The following is a 25,470-nucleotide window of genomic DNA, read 5'->3' as shown; positions in this document are numbered from 1 at the left end:
AAAGCCTTCTTGCAGCTACACTGAGCTTATGTTGGGGACCTACCTGTGTTTTACACGGTGCTCCATGCAGAGAAGAAGGGGAACGTGAACAAATCAAGCGGGGCTGAACCACGTGAGTGATTCATTCCTGCATCACAGACCTGCCCCAGGAAAGTTTCCTTGGCCAGAGCCCCGCAGGCAGCTTTCCTCGGCTCACCCAGCCTCCTGTAAACCTTCCCCGCACAGCTGCCTCCCTGGCTTCTTACCAAGAGAGATCAGACCCTGCAGACTTCCCTCTGTCTTCACTGTGGAACAAACTCGGCAAAGAGCTCCTGGGGCTTGTCTAAATCACGTGCTTTTTTTGAAGGATCGGCTGAAGGTTCCATTTTTTTGGTGTCTCATTGAAACTATATCAATGAGAGATGATCAGATGATACGGTAACCCACTCCAAAACGAAGAAAAACTGGAGTGAAAGAGCTAGATGTCTTTTAAGCTAGAAGTCTATGAGTGACACTGTTTGTACATCTTTAGCACAGCTGGAGACAGCTTCAGCAGAAAAAAAAAAAAGACGCATATTGAGGAACTACCATCAAAAAAGATCAGTATCCTTGGATGTTAAGTTCCACAAACATCTATCTGGATATAGAAACTATTGCTGATAAACCTACTGTACTTTTCAAACTCTCAGCTCTCTGTTTGGCACATTAAGTGCAAAGGTGAAGATGTAACTGAGGCACAGAGTTATTGACTGAATTGTGTGTAGTAACTTAGCAAGCATGTGAAAGAACCAAGAAGGGACCTGGAAGCTTGTCTTTAGGTGACAGACTGACTTCATAATGTGAAGGTTTTGCTGGAACAAGCTGTTTAGCTACTGTTTCTGCATTTTATCTAAGATAACACGTAAATAAAAGGAAAAAAAAAAGCTCTCTAAATCAAAACAACAAAATGATAACAGTAGCAAAATCTTGGATCAGAAAAAAAGAAAATGAAAGAAACTTGTTTGCAGGGTAAAAAGATTGCCTTGCATTATAAAAGTTGGATAAAAAACCTTAATATCAATGTATAAGTGTATGATTAATAAATATAGACAAATTATAGAATGAAACACTAGAAACCTTTACTGTAGATCTCAGGTGGCATGTAAATGCCATGGTAGTTGGTGGGTTATACCTCCCCAGCTAACTAGTTAGACAGCTGCGAGCCTTGTCGAGCTGCTTTAAATTTCATTTACTACATGGTATTGAAGAGTCATGCAGGAGCTGAGCTGAAGTTAGCTTTCAGGGTGATCTTTAGACAATAAAAAGAAAGGCACTTTATAAACACATCATAGTCCTAGCAAAGTTCTTCTGTCAAAGCGTTTTGCCTGCAGCAAGCAACGCTGTTCTTTAAGCGAAGCTGCGCCTGTAACGAGTTCAAACACAGGGAGAGCTGAGCGACGGAGAGCTCTGACTCCGATCAAAGGAAGGGCTGTTTTGGCTTTGTAATATGTTTTCCAGCCCTAGCCTTAATTCAAATCAAATGCACGTCTCTCTTTTCCTTCATGCAACACAACCACAGCGCATGCTTAAGCACGGGAAAACTGCAAGTGCGTAACAGCATCCAGTTGTACTTGCATCTAATCTGCTATCTGCATCAGGCGCCGGGTAATACTTTCTCTTTCAGAAGAAAGCAACTATTCTGCATCCCTAATTCATTTGGAAACCGTTCCAAGACGCTAGCCAAACAGCTGCCGGGCACGGAGAGCTGGTCTTTTCTATCTCTAAGCTCAGATGATGCTCTGTTAGCAAAGTGTTTGGGTAGTGATGAATGTTGTGGCATTACCTCTGCCATGAGGATCTCACCATGGCATGCACAAAACTCCAGCAAAATCCACGCAGTTTTCACAGAATCACAGAATGGTTAAGGTTGGAAGGGWCCTCTAGAAATATCTAGTCCCACCCCCTGTTTTCTTGGCTAGTAGAAAGGAGGACTCTAAAACGGGCAATTGAATTTGAMGTGATGTCTCCTCACCATCTCCCGGAAGAGCAAATTACCAGGATAGTAAAGAGGCCTTTCATTTTATTGGTTCCAAGGGTGTTCTTCTTGCAGTTTTAATGTTACAGCCCTGATCTGCCACTGCTTGTCCCTTTGGTGTTCTCACCCTAGGAGACAAGTGTCTGTGGCGCTCGCAAGCTGGAGCTTTGCATAAGCTCCAYGCAGGCAAACTTTGATGTTGGTTGTCGCCACTGCCTCCGTGCCTGCTTCTGAATATCTGAAAAAGCAGCCACAAGTCTGCCAAAAGCTGATTAATTCAAATGAAATGCAGCTTCTGGGGCTTCATACACTGCTATATTTTGTTTGCCATTATCTCTCAAGTCCAGTGACTCAGCCCTGCAAAACGTTCAGCTTGATCGCAATGTCGACACGACACCAGCTACCGTGGACTTCTATTAATGTCTCCTCTCCTCTTCTTTGAAAAAGTSTATCGAGATAAAGGAAGCGCAGGCTATTAAATACTATGAAATCTTTCATATAATAATGGAAAAACATAGAGAAGCTCTTGGGCTTTTAGCCTTGAACAAACGATTTAGCGAGGGCTTCAGATGAATTTCAGAAACAAAGTAGCTTCAACAAAGAATGTGAGAAATGGCCAAATTCCTCTTTGTTTCCATGCTGCTCTGCCTCCCAGTTGTGTCTCAGCATCTGCTACCCATGACGAAGTCCCCCGTGGGCTTCCTGATGTCCCCAATTTACCCCTTTGGTAGCATTAGAGAACCCTAAGCCTGCTAACCTAAAGCGTAACCCTGCTAGGGGTGGTTTTTAATAGGTAAATGGAGGACTCAGCTGTGATTAATGCTGTGAAGAGCATTTTAAAGACATGCAAACTCGCTTGAAGTATTTGTTTTAACTGATTAGTGTAAAAAAATAAGGGATAAATGCCAAACCACTGCCATGGGACCTGATCCAAAGTCCATTCTCTGAAATGGGAGTGTTTCCAGGGGCCTCAGTTTGCTTTGGGGAAYGTCAATGATCATTAAAAAGATAATTTCTGTGGTTATATTAACTAATGAGCAGGTGGAGAGYAGCCAAGTTCCCAACATTCACAAGGTGTAACATAGGCTAAACCTTTGTACTCGTGAGCCGTTGTGCTTTACTACTCAAACTCTCCCAATGGCACCAAAAGGAGCTGGGTATTATTCAACCGAGGAGAGGCAGTAAAAAAACTGCAAATGAGCATATATACAAAAATCAAAATCTGGAGGACAAATAATCACTTGCTTTGCAGACAAAACGTTATTTAGAAGAATGAACAAGTTTCTGTTAAGTACTCAATAGCTTTTATTATTCCATCTAATCTGATACACGAAATGTATAACTTGGTAATGCATAACTTGGCAAAAGGACAAATATTTTGACTCTCTGATTCTCTTTTTTTTTGGGGGGGGGTCGGTGGTTAGGTGATACAATTCTCCTCTGCAACTTGACAGGATGTAGAAAATAATTACCTATGAAAAGGTTATTCATAATTTTTAAATGAGTTAATTAGTAAACCCCGCCAGAGTCACTCATTACAGTAATTAATAATTGATTATACTTGAAATTAAACACAATTTTTCATCAAAATCTAATTAAATATCTGTCTTTTTGCTTGTTGATTAGAATACTAGGTCTGGTAGAGACAATCTTTGTTAAATATGTTTATGCTGAGCGCCACCATCAAATTTGATTTTTAATAATTSATAGTTCCTTTAGAAATTAGTAATTATGACCCGTAATTACAGCAGTTCAACCTGATCAACACTGCTGGCATCTTGCCAGCCATCCTTGGCGTCTGGCAGATGCCACAGTGTTCATATGAATGGAGAAAAAAAAAGAAAAAAAGGATGGGAGAGCATTTAATAGACCTACCTTTTAAGTACATTAATGGTGATTTTGAAAAGCAGCCTGATCATTTCAGGACTMTGAAAAGGTTTTTGAGTAGGAGAATATTAAGCAGGGAACCAAAGTCTTCTTAATCTATCAAATAGCATAAACCTCCTCAGTCAGAATTAACAGGCAGCGCTATCCTGGATTATAAAGAGACTTCTCTGATGGCTAGAGATAATGTCCAAAGGAATCATGTTTGGGGCATAAAGAGAACACCCGACAAATGAGAAAGGCGGGTCCAAATGCACGTAACAAATGATAAAAATTGGCTGCATATTCCATCAAAGAGCTGCTGATTTAACGCCGGTTAATTAATCACTCCTGCCCCTCTTACACGAGACATGACCAAAGTATGATGCAAGCCAGAAGTGGAAAAGCATCAGTCATTAAAGAAACACACATTAAAGGAACACAGTAAAAGGCAGCMTTGGTGGTAGTGCTAATTACACTCMTGTGAAATGAAAGCAAAAATCCTTCGATCCAGGCTAGGATTTGTAATTCTAACCTCAAGCTTTTATAGATCATTAGCGTACAGGAAGTCACCGTAAAATCAAAGCCTCACTTGTGCTGTGTGAAATTGGCACTTTTACCTGCACTCATATCTGTAAGCGGGCAACAATTTGGGTTTGCACCACTGACAGCTTAGAATAGGGTTTTTAGGAAAGGACCTCGATAGGACATTCAYAACACAAATATCAAACGTCACTGAAGGAAAAGGAAGGGCAACACTCCCACTTTAGAGGGTGCAAAATGCAATTTTCACCCGTAACAGTTCAATTACTTTTGCAGTGAGTATCGGCAACCACCAGAAAACGGGGAAATTCAAACCAAACTCAGTTCAAGCAGAAATCCCACTGGTTCTCCACCCTAGCAGCAAATTTTCTAGAATCCCTGTTACTCTAAGGCCCTTCTGGGCCACAATATAAACCCAGCTCTCCCCAATCCCTTCAGGTTATTCATAGAATCATAGAATCATAGAATGCCGAAGSTTGGAAGGGACCTCAGAGGTCATCGAGTCCAACCCCCCTGCTCACGCAGGGTCACCTAGAGCACGTGGCACAGGGCTGCATCCAAGCGGGTTTTAAGGATCTCCAAAGAAGGAGACTCCACAACCTCTCTGGGCAGCCTGTTCCAGTGCTTTGTCACCCTGTGACAGAAGTGAAGAAATGCTTCCTTAAGTTCCTGTGGAACTTCCGATGCTTCAGTTTGAAGCCATTTCCTCTAGTCCTATCCCTGCCCACCACTGAAAAGAGGCTGCCCCCCTCCTCCTCACTGCCTCCCTTGAGGTATTTATACACGCTGATCAGGTCCCCCCTCAGCCTCCTCTTCTCCAGGCTGAACAGACCCAGCTCTCTCAGCCTTTGAAACTTCAAATTCCATGAACTTCAAACTGAACAGCTTAAATGGCTAGGATGTGCCACTGAAAGATAGAAAAAAATGACATTTTTACGCATCAGGATTCTGGTTCTGACCTTGCTCCCACTGAAGCCCAAAGGACAGAAGTCCGTGCAACCCGGGATGGGGCCATGTTTAGGACATGTGCTTGGATGGTTGTTTTAAAGGCAGCTTCGAGGAAATATGGCRGGCTTGCCTTCATGTTGCACTTCATGGTGCTCTTTTCAGAAACTAAGCAGTCTACGTTGTTTAATCACAGCACCCCATGGCGTGTTTTACTTATGTCTCCACTACAAGCACTAAGTCTGTAATCTCAGTTATGTGAAGACACACCTTATTTCCAAGCCACTATGAGTACTGCCAACTTTTTCCCCAAATATCAGTATTATGAGGCGGGGTCTGCAGATGAAGGAAATAAAAAAAGCGGAGAAGAGAAACCAGCTTACCTATAAAATACGCCAGCAGGATGACCAGCGTGACGGAGATGACGATGGCGCTGAGGGCAGCGCATTTCCAGTTACAGTACTTGTAGGGTTTCTTCAGGTTAAAGGCCGGCCTAGAGAACGTGCTCCTGGGAAGGGGCCTAGGGGGAGGTGAGTACACAGTGCTGGACGTCAAGGGATATCCCGGCGACGTGGTACAAAAAAGGGGAGAAGTGCCTCCAGGTTTGAACAAGAAGTGCCTGAGGGGAGAAAGAGCGACACGGGTGACTCCTCAGGAAGGTCCAAGCGGTGCGAGACGCTGGGGTGGGAGGATGGCGATGGCTGCCGGGACGGGGCCAGCAGCTCCGCACAATGCTGGCTAAGAACACGGGTGGCATGCACGGAAGAATCAAAAACCACAGGCAAGTCACACTGATTAAAGGACAAAAAAAAAAATCAATCAATAAATCACAGTGCCAGCAATGCCACAGGGAGCTCTTCACTGGCAGCAGTCACCTCTGTGGGAAAGCTGACATTATGGTGAAATGGATAGCCTGAGTACAGCTAAGAGAGACTGGTGGCATGGGCGCTACTGAGGGCCTGCTCATGATCCCTGAGAAATYCTGGGCTGTTGTGGGACGTTGTGGGAACATGAGTTGGACTAAGGAAGAGAGGACGTTTATCTAATTCACTGTATCAATCACTGCATGATGGTGCTTTTGTTGTTGTTCTATTTTATATATAGAAATGCTGAATGGAGATGGGGGAAGGGAGCTTAAGCCATTCCGCAGCACCCCAAGTGTCATGGAGGGGAATATTCACACTGTCTCCTCCTGGCAAATTTACGCATTATTGCAATTTAAGGACAATAGTGAGGCTAAGGCCAGCACTGCTTGGAGTTCAAGTTGCATWTAGCCAGGGTAAGTTGCATAGAGCCAGGGGAGAGACACCTAGGTGGCAGTGCAGAGCACTTCAGTTTGATGCCTACCTTGAAAAGTGTGAATTAGTGACCCTTTATCCCGTCCAGTGACACGTTGGAAGACACAATATTTGCTCATTACTGAAAATGCAGCTTGTGAGGCAGCCTACAAGGACCCTGTCTGAGTCTCATGAAAGTCAGTGGAAAAAAAAAGCCCACTGCAGTCCATGAGTCCCATAAAAAGAAATGTGTCAATGGGAGTCCTTTCCATGGGAATCCTTAAATGAAAAGTAGAATTTTGGGACACTTCTCATGAAGTGCAAAGCATTGAAATTCCAGGAGTGAAACTTGGGAAATGGATCTGGCTCTCCAATCACCATGCCGATGGCAAGTAGAAGTCCCTGTGCTTGGGAGGGCTGATCAGCACCGCCAGGACTGCTAGTATCTTCTGCCATGGTTTTAGGGGTCAGACAGATACTCAGCCTGCATAAATCGGCATGGATCACTGGGAGCCAGTCAAGCCATGGATTATACCAGGTGAAGACTTGACTCTATCTCCCTGTTACAGTCACTTGTACAATAACAGGGGCAAATGCTGCATGCAGAAACACAAACATGCAAAAAAATAATTCATGCAACATCAAGTGACATGAAAGTCTCAGAAATAAGTTCTTRTACTATCTGAGCCATGGTTATATTCGCACCCTAAGCATGACTGTTGAGCATGAGAGAAAGATTCATAATTTCCACTATGCTCTCATCGAAACATTCATTTTTACAAGGGTCCAGTTCTTGTTCTGCATTTTAGAAAGTATTTRTTTAGCTACAGATATACGTGGCCCAAGCAAATAAGTACCTACASTGTTCAAGTGCACCACTTAATCTTCAGCTGATGAGGATTATCAAATTAGAAAATGAATTAGAAATGCCAATACAGGGTCCATGTTTTGAGCACTAAGCATCATTTTAGAAACTGTTTATAACTTAAAAGTTAAGCAATCAAAAGTTAAGTATAAATATCAGAATGGGTGATTGAGTCAAGATGAAAGGCTCGGGTTTAAAGAGCCTTTAAGAGCCTTAAAGAGCGTAAAATACCACTAGTATTAGAAGACACTCTGTATCTTTTGTGAGATAACGTACCTGAAAAATACTGTTTTAACAGTAAGTATCAGGCAGCTGGCATAAAAATAGCTTAAAGTTTTTATCAAAATGAAATTAATCTTAGTCTATACAGTATTCTAAATTGCTGTAAGTGCTTATTAGTCTATACAGTATTCTAAATTGCTGTAAGTGCTTATTATTAGTGAAATGAGTTTCAAAAAGAAAAACAGGGAAAAAAGCAAATGAAATGTTGTGGATCACCCTCATATTAATGAGTCTGCCCTTAATATTTACAGGGCACAGTGCTCCAAGCTCAAGAACTCCTTATTTTCTTGAAAAAAACACCTTGGAAGAGGCCAGCAATGGTGTTGCCCTTCCTTACACATCACTGATATGACCAAATTCTTTCATGCAAGGATCATAATGACTGCACAGTAAACAGGAAGACCACAGAAGTGTCACATACCCATCATTGTAAGCACCGTCATGTCGGGAGGAGGTGAGAATGTCCATCTCAATGAGGTTGTCCTGCAATGTCTCTAGGAATGTCTGCTTTGCTATGTTTCTACATACATATGGAAACATGAATGAAGCCAGTGAGTCATGCATATATGAAGTGTGATCTTAAAAACCACAATGGTTATAGTGCAGTTGTGCATGGAATTAGAATGATGGACCATATATTTATATGTATAAGACACTACACATATACATATATAGCTTTTAAGAATGTTCACTTCTCTACATATACACTATATATATGCATATACACACATATAAGCACAGGAGCCCATGTGCGTGTATAAAAAATGTTGATGCCTTTGTTCACATTATTTATTGCCAGTGACAAATGAAACCTTCCCAACTGCTGGATTCAAAAGAGCAGATTTCAGCACAGCTGCAACCTTGGAAATCTTCAGCATSTGTGTTATTGTTGCCCTGAAAAGGCACCTCCCAGTATCCCATTGTGGCCGTTTCCTTGGCCGTGCAGTTCCAGCTGACGTCTTCATGGACCTCTAGCAAACGGCTCATCCTGATAAAATCTGCCATGAACTCTTTTAAGTTCCGGTCTGCCCTGCAGAATCTTTTAATTAGCAATTTGATTTTTTTTTTTCTGGAACAATGACCATTTGATATTTAGAAGTTTCAAAAAGCGAGTTTTGCTCATTGTGAATATTCCAAATAAAGCGTTTCTCAATGATACACAGGCAGAAGCTGGAAAAAATAAAGGTTATGCTGTAAACCCACATTCCAATAGCAGGGCATTGACTGTGGTCTGGATTAGAGAGGCAACAGGCTAGAAACACAGTGCCTGCATGTGAAAAAGCTGGTTTGGATTTTGCACACAATAGTGGTATTATGGTATCTGGCCTCTCTTGTATGTGCTTTGATGAGCCACTTTTTGGCCTGTATATGTTAAACTGCTTTGTACTTTCTAAGGAGAATAGCAGGAGCATAAATAAAGCCAGAGGCACAGCTGGGAACAGATCGTGTCTTTCTCACCTCGAGGCTTGTTTCTCAAAACCAGGGAAAAGAAATTCCATTAAAAAAAAAAAAAGAAAAAAGAAAAAAAAAAGTCCAGATTCTGCCCATGTCTGCTTTCAACATCAAAACTGAATCTAAGCCTGAATCTGAGTAAATTCCCTGGCCAAAACTGGCAAAAGGAAAATAATAGTGGCATGGCACTTTATCACTTCTCAGGATTAAGTGCTTACAGGGTATAAGTGACATAATGTGAACTCAGACGAAACTCCCTTGTCAAAGAAACTGGATTCAGGTAACATTACACCCAGGGAAACCAGCCTTGTCATATTATATGGACCTTGATACTGTCGCTTTTAAAATGTTCTTAACCTTAATTTTCATCTCCACATCCTCTTCCTATATTAGTGCCAGGTAGTTCAGTTTCTGCTTTTGTTGGCTCTGGGCTGCTTTGACAGCCCAGACCCACTCCTCGATGTGAATGACAGTAAAAGGGATTCACATTCATAGCTCTGGAGCAAAGCGAATCGACATGCATGAGCTCTGTGCCATAGCACTTGAGACATCCCCAAGTGTTTGCTGCTGCCTCACATTCCCTAGGAATGCAGGGAAGGTTGGATGTTGAATTCCATACAAAAAGAAGCAACATATGTGCGTGCGCTGAGCATTTAATGGCCAAGAGGCCAGGCACCTAGCAACACTAATCAATAAAAGTTCATCAGTAGCTAAAATCCATGGCAAACTGGTTTCATGCATTTCAGCCGTGGATTGTCAATAAAGCAGCAGAAGAGAGGCTCATATAATGTTTTAATGCATGCATTCGTAGCAGTCACTGGGTCACTGAGGTGACCGCTGGATCACTGTCCTCCTCAGTGAGGGCTGGGTAGGTTTTGCTCCCTTGAACATTACCTGTGAATAGCTGTTTGCAAACCATTTTTTTTTATTGCTATGAGTTGTAGTGGCAATACCTGTCCTCACATAATTACCATGTGAAATTTCCTGTAAGGTGTATGGAAAACTACTGGTTGAAACCCAATSTGGTTGGCATTTATAGACTCCCTGCAAGGTTGATTGTAGAGAAATGGAAAGGGAGCCATAGAAATTAAGTAGAGAGGAACAAATATGGGGAGGACTGACTTACCTGTCAGGAGGGATTGCTCAGCAAAGATGTTTTCATCACAACTTTGATAAAACAGTGCATTAAAGCAGCAAAAATGGGAGCAGAGGGGAAAAGAAATAGGAAGAGGGAGAGACAGAGAAAAGGGGGGTAAAGGGAAATAAAGAGGAGAGATAAAAGGAGAGAAGGGGCTTTTCCTGCAACATATAAATTCTCATAGACATGGGATATGGCTATCACTTTAGTTGTGTGCTTGTGCTACAACTTTCTACTTGCCTTTGTTTTACACTAAGGATGCTTCCATGCAATGACAAATCAGTCAAAAATCTGTTCTGAATTCTGCCTGGAGTCCACATCAGTCACCTCATCAAACTCTGGGAGCCTAAAATCTATCATTGTAGGCACATTTTGCATCTTGTGATGGTCCCTGTTTAAAAGGCAGGGTCTTTTTCTTCATGTTTTCTCTTCATGTTGTTGATCAATATGGTATTTAAAAATAAGAAAATTCAACTATTCCATTTTTGGCACAAAATTACTATAATCTCCTATTGCTATGCTTCAAAGGCCTTAATTCTTGGATTAATGTCTCTTGGCTAGGATTTACTTTTCACATGTCGGTCATTTTAAGCATAGGTCATTTTTGGTTCTACAAAAAGAACCTAGAGGGACAACTTCATTCTGGTGGGGCAGCTCTATGCCATGGAACTGGTGAATCTGGGCATCCAAGTTTGCTAAACAGACATCAAGTCTCATCTTTTATGCCTACAGAATTCCCAGAGAAGGAAATGGAAGATCTGTACATGTCAGAAGAGCAGTTTATTAGAGGTGAGATTTGTCAGAGCTTTACCATTTATCACCTATGCAGCGCAGTCTCTCTGCGTTATGACTCCATGATAACATGTATTACTTTCTTAATGTTTGCTTAGTGAAGGAACAAAAGCCTGTCAGGGATGTTTGGTAAATGTGCAGCTTTGCTGTTTAGCATAAAATTATACATTTTTTTTCCAGTATATTCTTTGTCTGTGGGCACATTTGACAATGTGGTGCTGTTCACACTGGCATGTCAAAATCACAAAATTAGTCTCCAAATGTTTTCCATCTCTGGTAATTAATAAAATGATTAAATTGAGGATCAATTATAAATGTTTTCAATTTCTGATCCATGTGAATACCCTGAATGATGCAGAAGAATTTCTTCATCTAAGTAGATCCCATATGTCCATCTTAACCAGTTTAATTAAGAGTAATAATCTGATCAACCCAACTTGCAGAAAGAACCAGTTGTTTCAGTTCTGGAAGAGATTTAATCCACATTGATTCGGTGAAACAGGAATGAAGACAGTCTTTAGAGAAGTACATGGTTACAGTTTAGTGGGATAAGTCCAGAACTAGACAAATAATTGTTTTGTCTATAAGCCCCTTTACGTCTTACAGTTTGGTGAGAAGACTCTCTGGCTGCCACATGGCTACCAGAACTGCACAAATGGGGACGGGATGTTTTCAGCAAAGAGTTTTTCCTCCTCTCTGCCATTCCTCCATCGGGGAAGCAAGCAGCATCTTCCTTCTTAATTTTAAGGTGGTGAATTGTGCTGAGAAGGTCCAACCAGATGTGGAGGTGTTTGGACAGTAAAGATTTACACCTTGCTTTAAAAAAGGTACATCACCTAGGTGTCATGTGCTCAGTTTTCATACTATGGGGTGAAATCATATACTAGGTTACATATATTGAGCTTATCATATAATTAAATCCTGAAAAATATGAAAGGGTCAATCTGTAAAAATAAAGGACGAGATTTATCTGTCTCTGTTATAGCTGTAGGTCTCTTCCCAGAGAATTATATTGCAAAAATCATAAAAGGATATCAGGACTGGGCCCTAAATATTCTTTTTTTTATTATATTTTGACACTAAAATAAAAGTCACTGCTTGAGTATGTATGCTTCAGAATTAGTAACACAATATAATTGCTGAAACTGTTGCCAAATCACAGTTGCTGTACTAGCTTGTACTTTTGTCCTAATCTTTTGGAACCAGCTTCTTAGTTATTTTTGTGGTTTTGTTGTTGTTATTTTTAATCAAGCAGTTTCAGAGAAATTAATTATCCTTAAATGCCATAAAACGTTACATTGAGGCCTGCTTTGCTGCTTTCTGGGGGCCAGCAAGCGCAGCTCTCTCTCAAACAGATCGATAGACACAGTCACCTTTAAAGACTGTTTTCTTAGGAGAAGCTGGCAAAATTGGGCACATTTTGTCCCTGGATACAGGCATCCAGCTACCACTGCCCTCAGCGAGATTCCCACTAGAATGAAGTGACAAATTTAGCCCCAAGCTCTGTTTTCAATTAGTAAATGTTTTTTACTCTCAAGAAGCTTTTTTCTGGATGTGAAAAGGTAAAAAAAAATGAGAGAACTAAGGCAAATAAATGAGCGTAGCATGTTAGGCCTCAAAAGRATCTCCCCAAACTGAAAGAGGTGCATTAAGGGTGCTAAGGGGTAGCAAAAATGAAACAAAAACTCCATAGAACAGGAAGAGTTTCAAATCAAACTGCAGTAAGTGGATGCACTCACAATGAGAGGGGAGGATTGGGGCTGTTGGACAACGACAGCCACCTCTTCCTGAACCAATGCATGGAGAAAGAGCTAAACAATGTTATGAAGTAGAACAACTCCGTGCCTGATGCTTGTCCCTGGCAGAGTGAGTAGTTGCATAGGTGGGAAAAAGCTTTATAGCTAAATAGAACGTTATTCATTGACTTTTACCCTCTCTCCAGTGTCGTCTTGCTGGGGCAACGTTGTAGGAGAGTAAAATTCAGCAACAGCCCTCTCGTTAGGACATACAAGATCAGCCCTTGCTGAATGACATGCTACAAAAGGATCTGCTTGATGGGGTGAAGCTAGAAGGCTAAATCTTTTCAATACATTGACTAATTTCAACTTCTTAAATAGGATATTGAATTATCCTGTCACATAGGAAGAAAAGATATGAAAGGAAAATAAAAAAGAAGAAAACCAAGAATATTTTAATCTATGATCTTGGTTCCAATTTTAAATGAAGAAAATAACCTCACAAACAGCTGTTAAAACCAATATTTTTCATTTGTGAAAGCTGAGCAATTTCCTCTTCACTTAGCCTAAATAAAAAGACACAAGGAAAAATACATACAAATCAAAATACATGAGCTAAACATCAGTGCACAGCCTGAAATGCTAGCTGAACAGATGTGCATGTTTTCCATAACATCCTCAGCACACAGAAGCAGAGCACTGTGAAGAAGTAAAGCAAACGACCTACCTTGTCTCCAGTGGGATGTTGCTGTTAAGTAACCAGTTGTCCTGAGCATGGGCTGGCTCTTGGGTGCTGGCTGGCTGATCTCCAGAAAGAGAGTGGTCGGTAGGAGCTGGGCTGGGGTTGCTGCGTGGCGTGAAGTTCCCTCTGTTGAGGGAATTGATGGAGGCTGCGTGATGCTGGTTTGGGGTGTGAGCGTGTGATATCGGAGGTGGCGGAGTTCTGAGTCTTGAGTGGTTCTGAAGGTTTGGAGGATGATCTAAAACAGAAGTAAAATATTTTAAATACATTGAGGATTTGAGTTGTTCCATACTCCACTCACTTTTATGCAGGCACTTTTCAAGTGTATGAAGGTAAATATCCAGGAATTTTACACATCCTAAATCAAACTCAAAAGGCCAGTAAGTCTTGTTCCATATGTTCCAATGACACATGTATTGATCCACCAACTGGCTCGAAGAATTCTTCAGTTTCATGCAAGAATGGTCTGAAAGCTTAAAACCCTGCCAAGGGGCTGCCCTGACAGCCAAGTTAACTCTGATGAACAACTGCAGGTTGCAAACTGCAATCCATTAAGTGACACTGATCTGTGATAAAGCAGGAAAAATGCAAGCAGCCTGGAGAGAGAACATTTAGAATGATGTTCTGATGGATACACAGAGAAGTTTGTTTTGCCAGTTTTGCCAGAGTTCGTCCAATAGTTAAGTCAACAAGAAGGTTGAGAATACATTTCATCACAGAGTTTAAGGAAAGCCATAAAACAGTGTCGAGATTATATAGTTTGACAAAAGCCAACAGTTTGTATTGGTAGAGATATTCAACTTGAGAAAGAAAAAAAAAAGAATGTGGAATAAAAGAACTGGAAGAACTGGAAGAACTTCACAGTGAGGGTGCCAGGGCCCTGGAACAGGCTGCCCAGAGAGGTTGTGGAGTTTCCCTCTCTGGTGGTCCTCAAAACCYGCTTGGATGCAGCCCTGTGCCACGTGCTCTGGGTGTCCCTGCTGGAGCAGAGGGGTTGGACTAGATGATTTCTAGAGGTCCCTTCCAACCTCAACCATTCTTGGATTCTGTGAGCAACTGAGATGTCAGGAAAATTAAAAAAATGTAGGAGAAGAAAGATGTGAAGATGTGATCAATGTTATGACTTCTTTCAATAAAATTCCACAGATTACATTACTATTTGTTAGTCAAAAGACCATGACGGTGGTGGATTTGAGGAAATGAAATGCCCCAAAAAGATCAACCTAGTGGTAGATTATAATGTTATTTTTATTTTTTAACTAACTACCAAGGATTTTTTCCTACTTTTTCTGGAAATGAAGTAGTAAACGTTTTATGGAACTTATGCCATGTCTAGCATTACTGAATGTAATAAATATTGACTAGGATTAGCACCATTTTCTCTTTTTCTTCCTCTCACACARAGGAACATTAGCAAAGAAGTATAGATGGAAGACCAAGCTATGAAATCTTCATAAGGAAAATGACTACATGTGTTCAGGATTTGTATGATGAGATGAAACTAATGAGGTCCTGACTGCCTGTGGTCACCAAGATCCCATGGGCTTCACAATAGACAAGGCAATCCTGAGAAACAAATTATTTCCTTCTTGTCCGAAACTATAACTGTCCCTTTACAGAACATGCTGTTTTTAACTTCTTCCAAATTTCAGAGTGATATCAACATGTATGGCTATAATTCCCCGACTGGAAGGAGAGCTTTAGTGCTGGCTGCAGTTGCTCTCTTCCATAATATGTGTGTATTTTATGTATATTTTATGTAGCGGGAAGATGCTCTGATCATCCAGTTACATATTATACATAAACACCATATATTTATTGCTGTCCGGCAGCATTGAATTTTTTCATATCTCTTCATGGAGGTGAGTTAAAGTGAAAGTAAGTTACAGTTTTCTATATCTAACATCAAATCTGTATTAGAACAACCTCTGGGAATTCACACAGGGAAGGCTGTGGGATCATTTTGGCCTTTAAAGGGACAGAAAAATACCAGTCAGCAGCACCAGAGCCCTTACGTGCTTGGAGCCTGCGTGCCGATTCCCACGAACACGTTCAATATCTCCAGGATGTGGATGTCACCATGGAAGGCTGAATAGCTGGGAACTTAATGAGGAGCCCCAGGAGCCCCCTTTTCACTACCAGGTCTCCCAAGAGTGTCACCTGTCACATCTGGCAGCATTTAACTGCAGTGAAACATTGGTSATCTGATTGTTAAAAATGCCAATAGAAATCAAGGTGCTATTGTGTTGCCTTTTTTTTTTTTCTCTTTTTTTAACATTAAAATGTCTTTGAGTAACACTGAGGTGGCAACCATCGATAAAGCAGAGCTGAAAGATATCTCAGTTAATGAAGCCCATACTTGGACACAAATTAGAGAGTCTTGACAATTCAGTGAATGAAGAATTGAATAAATATGAGCCATAAAATGATTGCCAGGGAGGAGCTAGCGCAGCAAGATTTGAGTAACAGATCTGAACCTCTATCTTCTTTTTCCTTAATCATAAATGAGCAGTACTGTTTTGAAATCAGTCTACGGAAAAATTACTCCTTCTGTTCATCATGTTTTAGGATGGCGTTCAGGGCAAATGCGCTAACCTCAAAGGGAAAAATATGTTCTCATCCTTCTCTTTTTTAATTTTTTTTCCCCAGATTTTCCTGTTTGAATTTGTCATTCACATGCTTGCTCACATTCAGGCGTCTTGATGCCTGAGTGGTGCTTGGTTTAGGCGCAGGGAATGCTTCCTTCTCCTGCCTGCAGACAGAGCCAGGTGGTATGAATCACCCAGTGCTCCCTTGAACCTAAGCTCCACAGTAGCTGTGATGACTAACTTGGCTTGGGATGACAGTGTTTGTTCTCACACGCACAGAAATCCCCCATTTCAGGGGAAATACTCTTTAAAAATAATGGATTTCTGTGTTTGAGTGTCAGAGCACCCAGGATGATGTTTCAATCTCTGCGGGGCTGGACTCCTACCATCAGCCAGCTGGCCATGAATGACTGAATTGTGCCTGTCCCAGGGTCCTAACGGGGGCAGAGAGGCTACTGCTAAAATCAAGAGAGCTTCACAGAAGCAGGTTCCTTACCGGGCACGTGACAAACCAAGGATAACATCAAAGATGAGCAACAAAGGCATCAAAGATGAGCAAAAATAGGGCAACCAAGATGATTAAGGGAATGGAATATCTCTCGCACAAGGAGAGACTGAGTTGGGCCTGTTTTCTCTGGAGAAGGCTGAGAAAGGATCTGATCAATRTGTATAAGTACCCGGAGGGGGAAGRTAGGGAGGAAGGGGCCAAGCTTTTCTCAGTGGTAGCCAGTGATAGGACAAGGGGAAATGGGTKTAAGTTGAAACCCAGGAAGYTCCATCTCCATGTGAGGAAGAACTTCACTGTGAGGGTGGCAGAGCCCTGGAACAGGCTGCCCAGGGAGGTTGTGGAGTCTCTTTCTCTGGAGATCTTCAAAACTCGCCTGGATGTGACCGGGTGCCCTGTGCTCTGGGTGTCCYTGCTGGAGGACTAGATGATCTCTACAGGTCCCTTCCAACCTCAACCATTCTGTGATTCTGTAAATGATTTAGCAATGCATGAATATCTCTTTTCCCTTACTAACACTTAAAAACTTGAAATTAGTGATGAAATTTGACAGAATTGAATCATAAAGGTAAAGAGAACTGCTGTATAACCTCCGTTAAAAATCAAATCAACAGCACAAAAGCTACTTTGGCTCTAATTCCTTTCTTCWTATTTTATGTTACAGCATAATGGGGAGCTGCTATTCCAACAAAGAGATTTCAATGTAGAAGGAAGTTGTCCTTATCATATTGTTAAAATCAAGGGGAAATAGTCTATAGCATATAGTCTATAGCATATAGCATATAGTTAAAACAAAGACTTTATGGTATGGGAGGATAGCGCAGAGAGCGGAGACTTGGGGGAGTCTTCCCCAAGGTTAAGAAGACCGACAACCCAAAAAATGGCAGAACATAAAAATTGTGRTATTTTTTCATGTCAAAACTACTTATAGAGCCCCAGTGTGCATCTCTAACTACAATCCAGCTATTTTAGACATTGCTGGATAAAATACATATGCCAGGATTAGTGGAAAAACTACCCAAGCGGCAGTATAGTACAAAATCCTAAAAACAGATCGAAACCACCAGAAATGGGAACTGGAGGACTTCAAAAACACACAGCAGAAAGGACAAGGGAGCTTGCTACTAATGGACAAGCCCAGGCTTTCTGAACCAYGTGGGCTTCATTCTGAACTCTTTCTAAGTTATTCTTACGTTGAAATAACSCCGTTTGTTCAGATGATTCCCACGTCCATGCAGCCCAGGTCAGGCCCACCCTGTGGGTCTCCCGGCAGCCCCTCTCAGGCTGGATCTCAGGCAGATCCAACACCACGTTGGGGTTGGTGGGCTCAGGAAACCACAGGCGCACAAAACCAAGCCCAGACAAGCCATCTCCTCGGTGTTTTTCTCATCAGATGTGCACGTTACATGCAAACTTTTCTCTCCGGCGCGAATGTGCCTTTGCAAAAGCAAAATATTGACTTTGGGGCTTGAAATCAATTTCTCGTTTGATGCCAGGCTGTCAAGTTTTGGATCTACAGTCGACGAGCGCGCTGGGTGGCTGCTTTTTCATCCCAACGCATCCAAGTGAATTGCATTCACCCCACGAAAGGCTCTTAAAAAGGTCCGTGTCACTGTTAAAGGCTGCTACACTAAAACCACGGTTTTGTCTGTTATTGAAGTTAATAAAAGGGCATCACAGACCGCTAAAGAACAAGGCAGAGGCTTATTATTATTCAGCCTCTGGCAGTTCATGGAGAATAATTGCTTGAAAGATGGAGAAAAGTGAAATAAATAAATAAATTGGGGGGGAAATAAAAAGTAGAATGTCTGGTGGGCTGTAAATGAGTTGCTTGGATTTAAATAACTTCTAGACTTAAGTTGTTGGATAAGTTCTTGGTAGCAACAGAGGTGGTAGCAATGGAGGGATGTAGAATCCATCCGTGTCCTGGTCTGGGTTGCTGCACRTGTCAGATCCCACCCGTTGAGTGTTTCTAAACACACACAACTAAAATTGGACCAAACCTCCMGCAGATCTGAGAGCTCTTACTGTAGGCAGGAGATGCAGGGATACGAGGACTACTGAAAATAAGTTCCTGTCTTTTTTATTAAGGTCCCAAAAGGTGGGTTCAGTTCCCAGTTTTTCTACAGAGCAATGTGGGCTGCACAGAAAAGGCCATTTGGGCCAGCAGCACTCATGGGCACCCAGCTGGTCCTGCACATGCATCCCGGTGCCATCCCTCATTCCCAAGAAACGCCAGCAGCTCTTGGATTTGCAACTCTTTTTCCAACCCCAAGCACATTAAAGAAACAGCTCTCCTTCCACCTGGGGTTATCCTCGTGGCAAGTAAGGTGGAATATCTCTGTGCAAAGAAAGACGGAATATTTCTGTGCAAAGACAGGTGGAATATCTCTGTGCTATTCACAGTTTATTTTCTTGAGGCGCTGAGCATATGGGAAGGAACATTTAAGGCAACGAAAAGTGCAGTTTCAAAGCCACGCAGGCCTAAACTAGCCCCAGCACGGGGAAAATGCCCCTTTGACGGCGAGAGATTTATATGACGCAAAAGCATTTTATTTATACGATTTTAAAGGATTTATACGATGTAAAAGATGTCTCGGGCGTCCACGTTGCCTCAATAGCTTCAGCTCTGGCCCCGGTGCAGCAGCGTGGGACGTGCCAAGCACAGACGCCCGCGAGGAGGATTTTGCACCTATTTATCTCCCCTGCGTCACCAGCTCGTGAATGAACCGGTGTGGGCAAACGCGTCGTGAAGCGCTGGGCAACGCGAGCCGGGGTGGCGCAGCGCGCTGCCAGCGAGCACTAATGCTCTCCATTATACACTCCGAAAAGGGAAATCTTCATGTTGGCAGTGACTGAGATAAACTATTTAAATCCTTTGCTGGCAAATGGATATATCTTTTTGGTTTTTTTTTTTCCCCTAACGCAACACTGTGCCGACTTGCGCACATGTTGCTGCTCAAGTGAAGCAAAGCGAAGCAAAGCGACTGGGGACCTGCTTGCCAATTATTCCCTTCATCAGCCCCTTCTCTGCCCCTCTTTATTTTGCTGCCTTCCAAGTTTTAACAAAGCGGCCTTGCCCAAACCCTGCCGAATCCCAAGGAGAGCAGGCGAGGGCCCCGCGCAGCAGCTGCCACGTCCAGCACAGCCGTTAATTCCTCCCTGCCGTGTGTACAAAACTCTGCCAATCCCCCTTGGGGAAAACCAGGGGTGCAGCTAAGTGWAAAACTGCTCCGTGCAGGTGGAAAAGCTGCTTCCCGCTGGCACGCGGCCGGGATTTGTGAGCGCTGGCTATGTGGCCTTTCCCTTCCGCTCCTCGCTGACATTCCCTGAATCCCCGYGGCAGAAGCAGCGCCGCAAATAACCCTGCAAGGGGCACAAACCTTCCACGGGTTTATTACCACTCGAGGAGGCCACTGGATGCCAAGCAAAGCTATGAATATGTCAAGGTGCCTYGTGCTGCACTTTTTGTTCAAAAAAACCCTCTGCAGTGCAGGGCTTCGTCTGGGGCTACGTCTGTCTGTCCGTTCAGATACCTTAATATCATTTATCACCACATACCTTAATATCAATTACCACAGCCCTGCTGGCAATGCATTTCAGAGCACAAACCTTCATGGTATTTAGTCCCATTTGTCACCTTTGGGTTTTTTTTTGCTTCTCRATCGGATGATACAAATTTCTGGCACATCAGAAATAAATTTCAGCAAGCTCTACATGAACACACACTGTGATATTAGCAGAGAGAAAGGACATTTATGCATGTTCTAATGTTAATTTTTTTATCCTTTGATTCTTAATATCCCTCCATATATGTCTCTGCCTTGTTACATGCAGATACAACTGTATGTATGTATGTACGTACATAATACTTTTTAATATCCATAAACTCAAATAAACCATATTGCAGATAAAATACTTCAATATTTTCTTAATTACTCTTAGCTTTCTGGGTCCCCTACCAGGAGGCCCTGTCTTTACTGGTATTGTACATTAACAGCTGCTTGTAATGCATCAATTTCAATTTTGCTGAAAGAGTTCACTTAGAATAAACAAATAAAAAGGCTTCTGATAGACCAAAAAGGTTGTCTTTGCTTTCTGAAAAAAAAATACCCCCCAAAAAGGGATGTACCAGAATGATCCTGATTCAGAATTTTCCTCATTTTTACCAAGGTTGTCCTCAATGCAGGAGAAGCTGCGGGAGAAAACTGAACCAGGCTACACAGCAGCTATGGGCAACTACACAAGACAGTTTTCTGTCTTCTGGCTTTCTTTCTTCTCCCATGAATTTCTATTTCTTGTTGCAATTTGGAGTCTAATTATACTGAGAGTGGGCACAACAGTTTGAAGGAGATGTGTAATTTTTTATTTATTTATTTAGAAGAATATGTGATGGGCATAGGAATATAAGCTGCATACATGTAACTGATGTGGGATTACTCTTATCTCTAAAAATGCCAGCAGGGGCAGTTTTTGATGTGGAAACCAGGTACCATCTGCATCAGTGGCACTYCATCACATCTCCCACCTTGAAAAAACACTGTGAATCTTTTAAAATCGAGCCCTGAATTCATGGTACGAGGGCAGGCTCCCAAAGCCAGGGAATTAGCTTGTTCAATAACGTGCTCTGGAAAGACATATGCCTAAGATTCTTGTAACTCTAATAGCAGCTGAGGACTCGCGTAGCTCAGGGAGCACTTTGGCATGAAGCGTGTGACTAGAAAGCTCAGCCAGATTATCAGGAAAGATGAATACTGCAAGGCTCTCTTCATTACTTTCTGTAAGTGCTCTTGACATTCTCTGAAGCAGTTTAGGAGCTCCTTAGAAAAATGTCAAAATAATGTAATAATTTTCTTATAACATCACTGAACAAGATGTTGGCACAGTGGGATTTAGAAATGAAGTTTAGAGACCTCAGAGGACGGTGCACACGTGCAAGCACCCATTTATTATCAGCGACTTCAGTATGATCAAAGCAAGAAACAGTAACTTTGTATGGGTGTTTCCAGGGAACCAGGTTTAACACRGTGTAATGGACATTTTATATTATATGACCTTCAAGTATCCTAATATCTGTTAACATCGTATGTTGTATTGTGTATCACAGCATCACAGAATGGTTGAGGTTGGAAGGAACCTCAAGAGCTCATCTAGTCCAACCCCCCTGCTCCAGCAGGGACACCAAGAGCACGGGGCACACAGTCACATTCAGGTGGGTTTTAGAAGACCTCCAGAGGAGGAGACTCCCCAGTCTCCCTGGACAGCCTGTTCCAGGGCTCTGGCACCCTCACAGCAAAGAAGTTCTTCCTCACATGGAGATGGAACTTCCTGTGTCTCAACTTGGACCCACTGTCCCTTGTCTTATCACTGACCACCGCTGAGAAGAGTTTGGCCCCTTCCTCCCTAMATTCTCCCTTCAGGTACTTGTACATATTGATCAGATCCCCTCTCAACCTTCTCTTCTCCRGGCTAAACAAACAGGTCCAGCTCTCTGAGACTTTCCTCAGGTAGTAGGAAACTTCTGTTCAAGCATTGGCAGCCATTTGGTTGGCCAAACAATTTGCACCGCTTTGATGTTGTAGGCATTTATTCCTCCTCTATCTCCTCCTCTAACTTTTAAGCAGAACAAATCAAGTTCAGTACCACGTCGTATTAAAATACTGCCTCGCTCTTCTAGGGAGAATCCTGGTAAAACTGGTTTAGGGTCTGTCACAGGCCCCAAGTGGCACAACTTGCTAAGAGTTACAGAATTTTTTTGTTGYTGTTTTTTGGTTTTTTGGTTTTTAATTAAAGGGATGATCATAAAGATACGTTTTATTATCTGTAACTCAAGAACTGCATGTGATGAACAGGACTGGGTTTTTTTTGGTTCCCTCTGGAGCCCCAGCTGAATGATATAAGGTCTGGAACAGGCCCATCGTAAACCACAGGCTGTAAATTAAACAGCGGGCTGAGGCAGTGGCTCGCGGGTTGGGGAACACTAACATAACACATGTTAGTCAGCAAGGGAGCTTTGTTCAACTAGGAGCTTCGAAAAGAGAAGAACAACAGTTTAGTAACACAATTTAAATGAATAATGGCTGAATGAGCCTTGAATTTCATGGAATATGTTTGGAGCTTTGGAGATGTTACTTTTATCCTATGGGTTCCTAAAGCACTTTTTAGGTATTTGCCAAAGTCACAGAGAAATTATAAGACAGAATCATTTAACCCATCACGGAGAGGCTGTCACGCCTGCGGCTGCAGCACCAGGCACTGCTGCATGGAGGAGGAAGCCCTGATCCTGCCACAAACACTGCRCGACTTCAGTAAAGCCAGAATTTTACAACTCATCTTCGGCAAAAAATAGCCACATGAAACCTGCATACTTGATGGGAGCTTTAATACAGCAGAGCAGGGAGGGCTCACTTTATTCTTCAGCTTCAGTGATCAAACCGTGAGGGGGCCAGAGCGGCGTACACCTTGAGGGATCAAACAGCCTCCCTCCCCATCAGGGTCCCTGTTTGGAAAAGATTTTGCACAGGGCATCCCTTGATCCTCCTGTGTTGTCAACACTCGCCTTGATCCGCAAGGCAACTTGCTTGATGTTGGTGGCAGTTTTCGCGCATGGCAAGGCCAGTCTAGGCTAGTGCTTAAAGAAAGTTGCAGGAGCCAGGGATGTGCTGGGATTAATCTGCATTGGATGCTTCGCCGCAGCCAAACAAATGAGGGTTTGTGGATACAGGCAGTGAGGAGCATTCAATGGGAGCCAAGGGAAAAAGATAAAAGTGACATGGAAATAAAACCATTACTAAGTTTCTAAAACTACGACTACATTACTAAGTTACTAAAAACATTATTAAGTTCCTACCTAGCAGAGGAGAAGGGAAAAGAGCAAGGCAGGGAAAAGCCAGCCTTAAAGAAGGGATCAGTGAGAAAAGGACCAAATTCTCTTCATCCCTTCAACTATTTTTCTTCTGAACTGCTGATTTGTATCTGGACCTTCTCTGATCTTCCCCCCTCTRAATTCCCCAGGCCCTGCCAGACCGCTCTTAAAAAACGTATCTTAATAATTACATAAACTAGATCTAGCTAAACTAAACTAACCGTATCAACTAGGTTTGGAAGTAGATGCTCAAATTTTCCTTCACCTCTTTCCTACCCAATCCACTCTGAAAATTGCCAGGAAAAGCTGTTCCCTGAAGTAAACCAACAAGCTCAACTTTGAAGAGATCTATTTTGGCCAAGAAATGTCCTGATCTCACAGAAAAGCACAGGATATCAGGGAATTTACACTGCCCTTTTCTTTGCCTTCACTGTCCAGGYGAGGAGCAACTTCTTTACTGTTAGGGTAACAGAGCAGTGGAACAGGCTGCCCAGGGAGGTTGTGGAGTCTCCTTCTCTGGAGGTCTTCAAAACCCGCCTGGATGCCGCCCTGTGCCACATGCTGTAGGTGTGCCTGCTTGAGCGGGAAGGTTGGACTAGATGACCTGTAGAGGTCCCTTCCAACCTTAAATATTCTGTGAATCTGTGAATCTGTGAAAGCTGCTGGAGTTACAAAATCCATAATCACATCATGTTTTGGGGAGAAATACAGTGATATTCACCCTATTTGGGACATGAAGCTTTTAAAATAACCTCTCTGGCATAAAATGAAAGCAGAAACATAAATTTTTTTTTATTATTACATAGCAACTTCCACCCTAAACTCTCCAAGTAATTTACAACATTAATTTGTTAAGAGCATCTGATAACGGGACTCCATATTAAGAAGATTATGACTATAATTAAAGGTAATGAAATGATGAAAGGATTTGCACTCGCCTTGTACATTAAAACAGTGAGCTTTGAAGCAACAAAAGCCAAGTCGAGTGTGGCCAAAGATATGGGACTAAGTGCACAAGAAGCTACAGATTTAATTTCTCTAGACCAATCCTGCCTCTAGCTAGGAGATCAAGGATGCTCCCTGAAAAGGTTTTTATTCCCATGTGCAGGACATGATAAGATGTGTGGACTGACAGTCACCTGGTTCCTCTGTAACTGTGGAATTCAGCTATAACATGGGGCAGTTGTGGTAGATCAGTACAGATCCCCTTGTCATTCCATGTAGGCACTTATTTAGATCAATCTTGTCTATCCAGATTTCAGTTTCTACAAAGTTTGTGGCAACCTGGTATCTTTGAGACCCCCTACTCCCATATCAAGCAGTTGAAACTGGCCAACAGCCTAAAAAACTATATTTGCAGAGGGGCAGACATAGAGTTCAAGATTTTGTGGGAAGAAATACAAAGTGATCAACTTTTTCTCTCTTGGAGGAAAATTGCTTCAGGAATCACTACATACACAACAGACATTCGAATGACATAAAACTGAGGTCTCTTTAAGTGAAATAGTAACGTTCATCTTCTTGTATGTAATAAAAAAAAAAAAAAGAAAATATGTGCAAAATTGTGTTGCGATACCAGTGGTCCAATGTCTCCTTCCATGTGGACATCCAGAAAGGCTTAGTTTGCTTTTCCATTTCAGATGTTGATTTATGCTACTCGTATTCCCACTAGCTCAAGTTTATGAAACAAATATGGAGAAACTTAAAACACATCAAGTAGTCACATTCCCATCTTCTGGCTACTACTGTTTCTTCCTTCTAATTTATGTTACTATGGTTGTCAGGGAACAATTTTCTTGGCAAATGAGAATGAATGCAAAGGAGCATTTGACAACACACGCAGCACACAAATCTTTGTTCCTAGTCTCCCAGAGACTGGAAGCA

General features: G+C 42.2%; 1 protein-coding gene across 1 annotated transcript in view; it reads right to left on the bottom strand.

Moving 5' to 3' along the window:
- Window positions 1-25,470, bottom strand: part of TENM4 (teneurin transmembrane protein 4) — a 321,343-nt gene that overhangs the window by 188,772 nt on the left and 107,101 nt on the right. Inside the window, exons 3-5 of the mRNA XM_026034516.1 lie at window positions 13,614-13,866; window positions 8,190-8,288; window positions 5,728-5,963 (exon numbers count right to left, since the gene is read on the bottom strand). Of these exons, the coding sequence (XP_025890301.1) occupies window positions 5,728-5,963; window positions 8,190-8,288; window positions 13,614-13,866 (588 nt within the window). The remainder of the gene's footprint in view (window positions 1-5,727; window positions 5,964-8,189; window positions 8,289-13,613; window positions 13,867-25,470) is intronic.

Source organism: Nothoprocta perdicaria, unplaced genomic scaffold (genome assembly GCF_003342845.1).
Source record: "Nothoprocta perdicaria isolate Ctin4 unplaced genomic scaffold, notPer1 scaffold_146, whole genome shotgun sequence".
Classification (NCBI taxonomy): Eukaryota; Metazoa; Chordata; class Aves; order Tinamiformes; family Tinamidae; genus Nothoprocta; species Nothoprocta perdicaria.
This window is presented reverse-complemented; position numbering and strand designations above follow the sequence as displayed.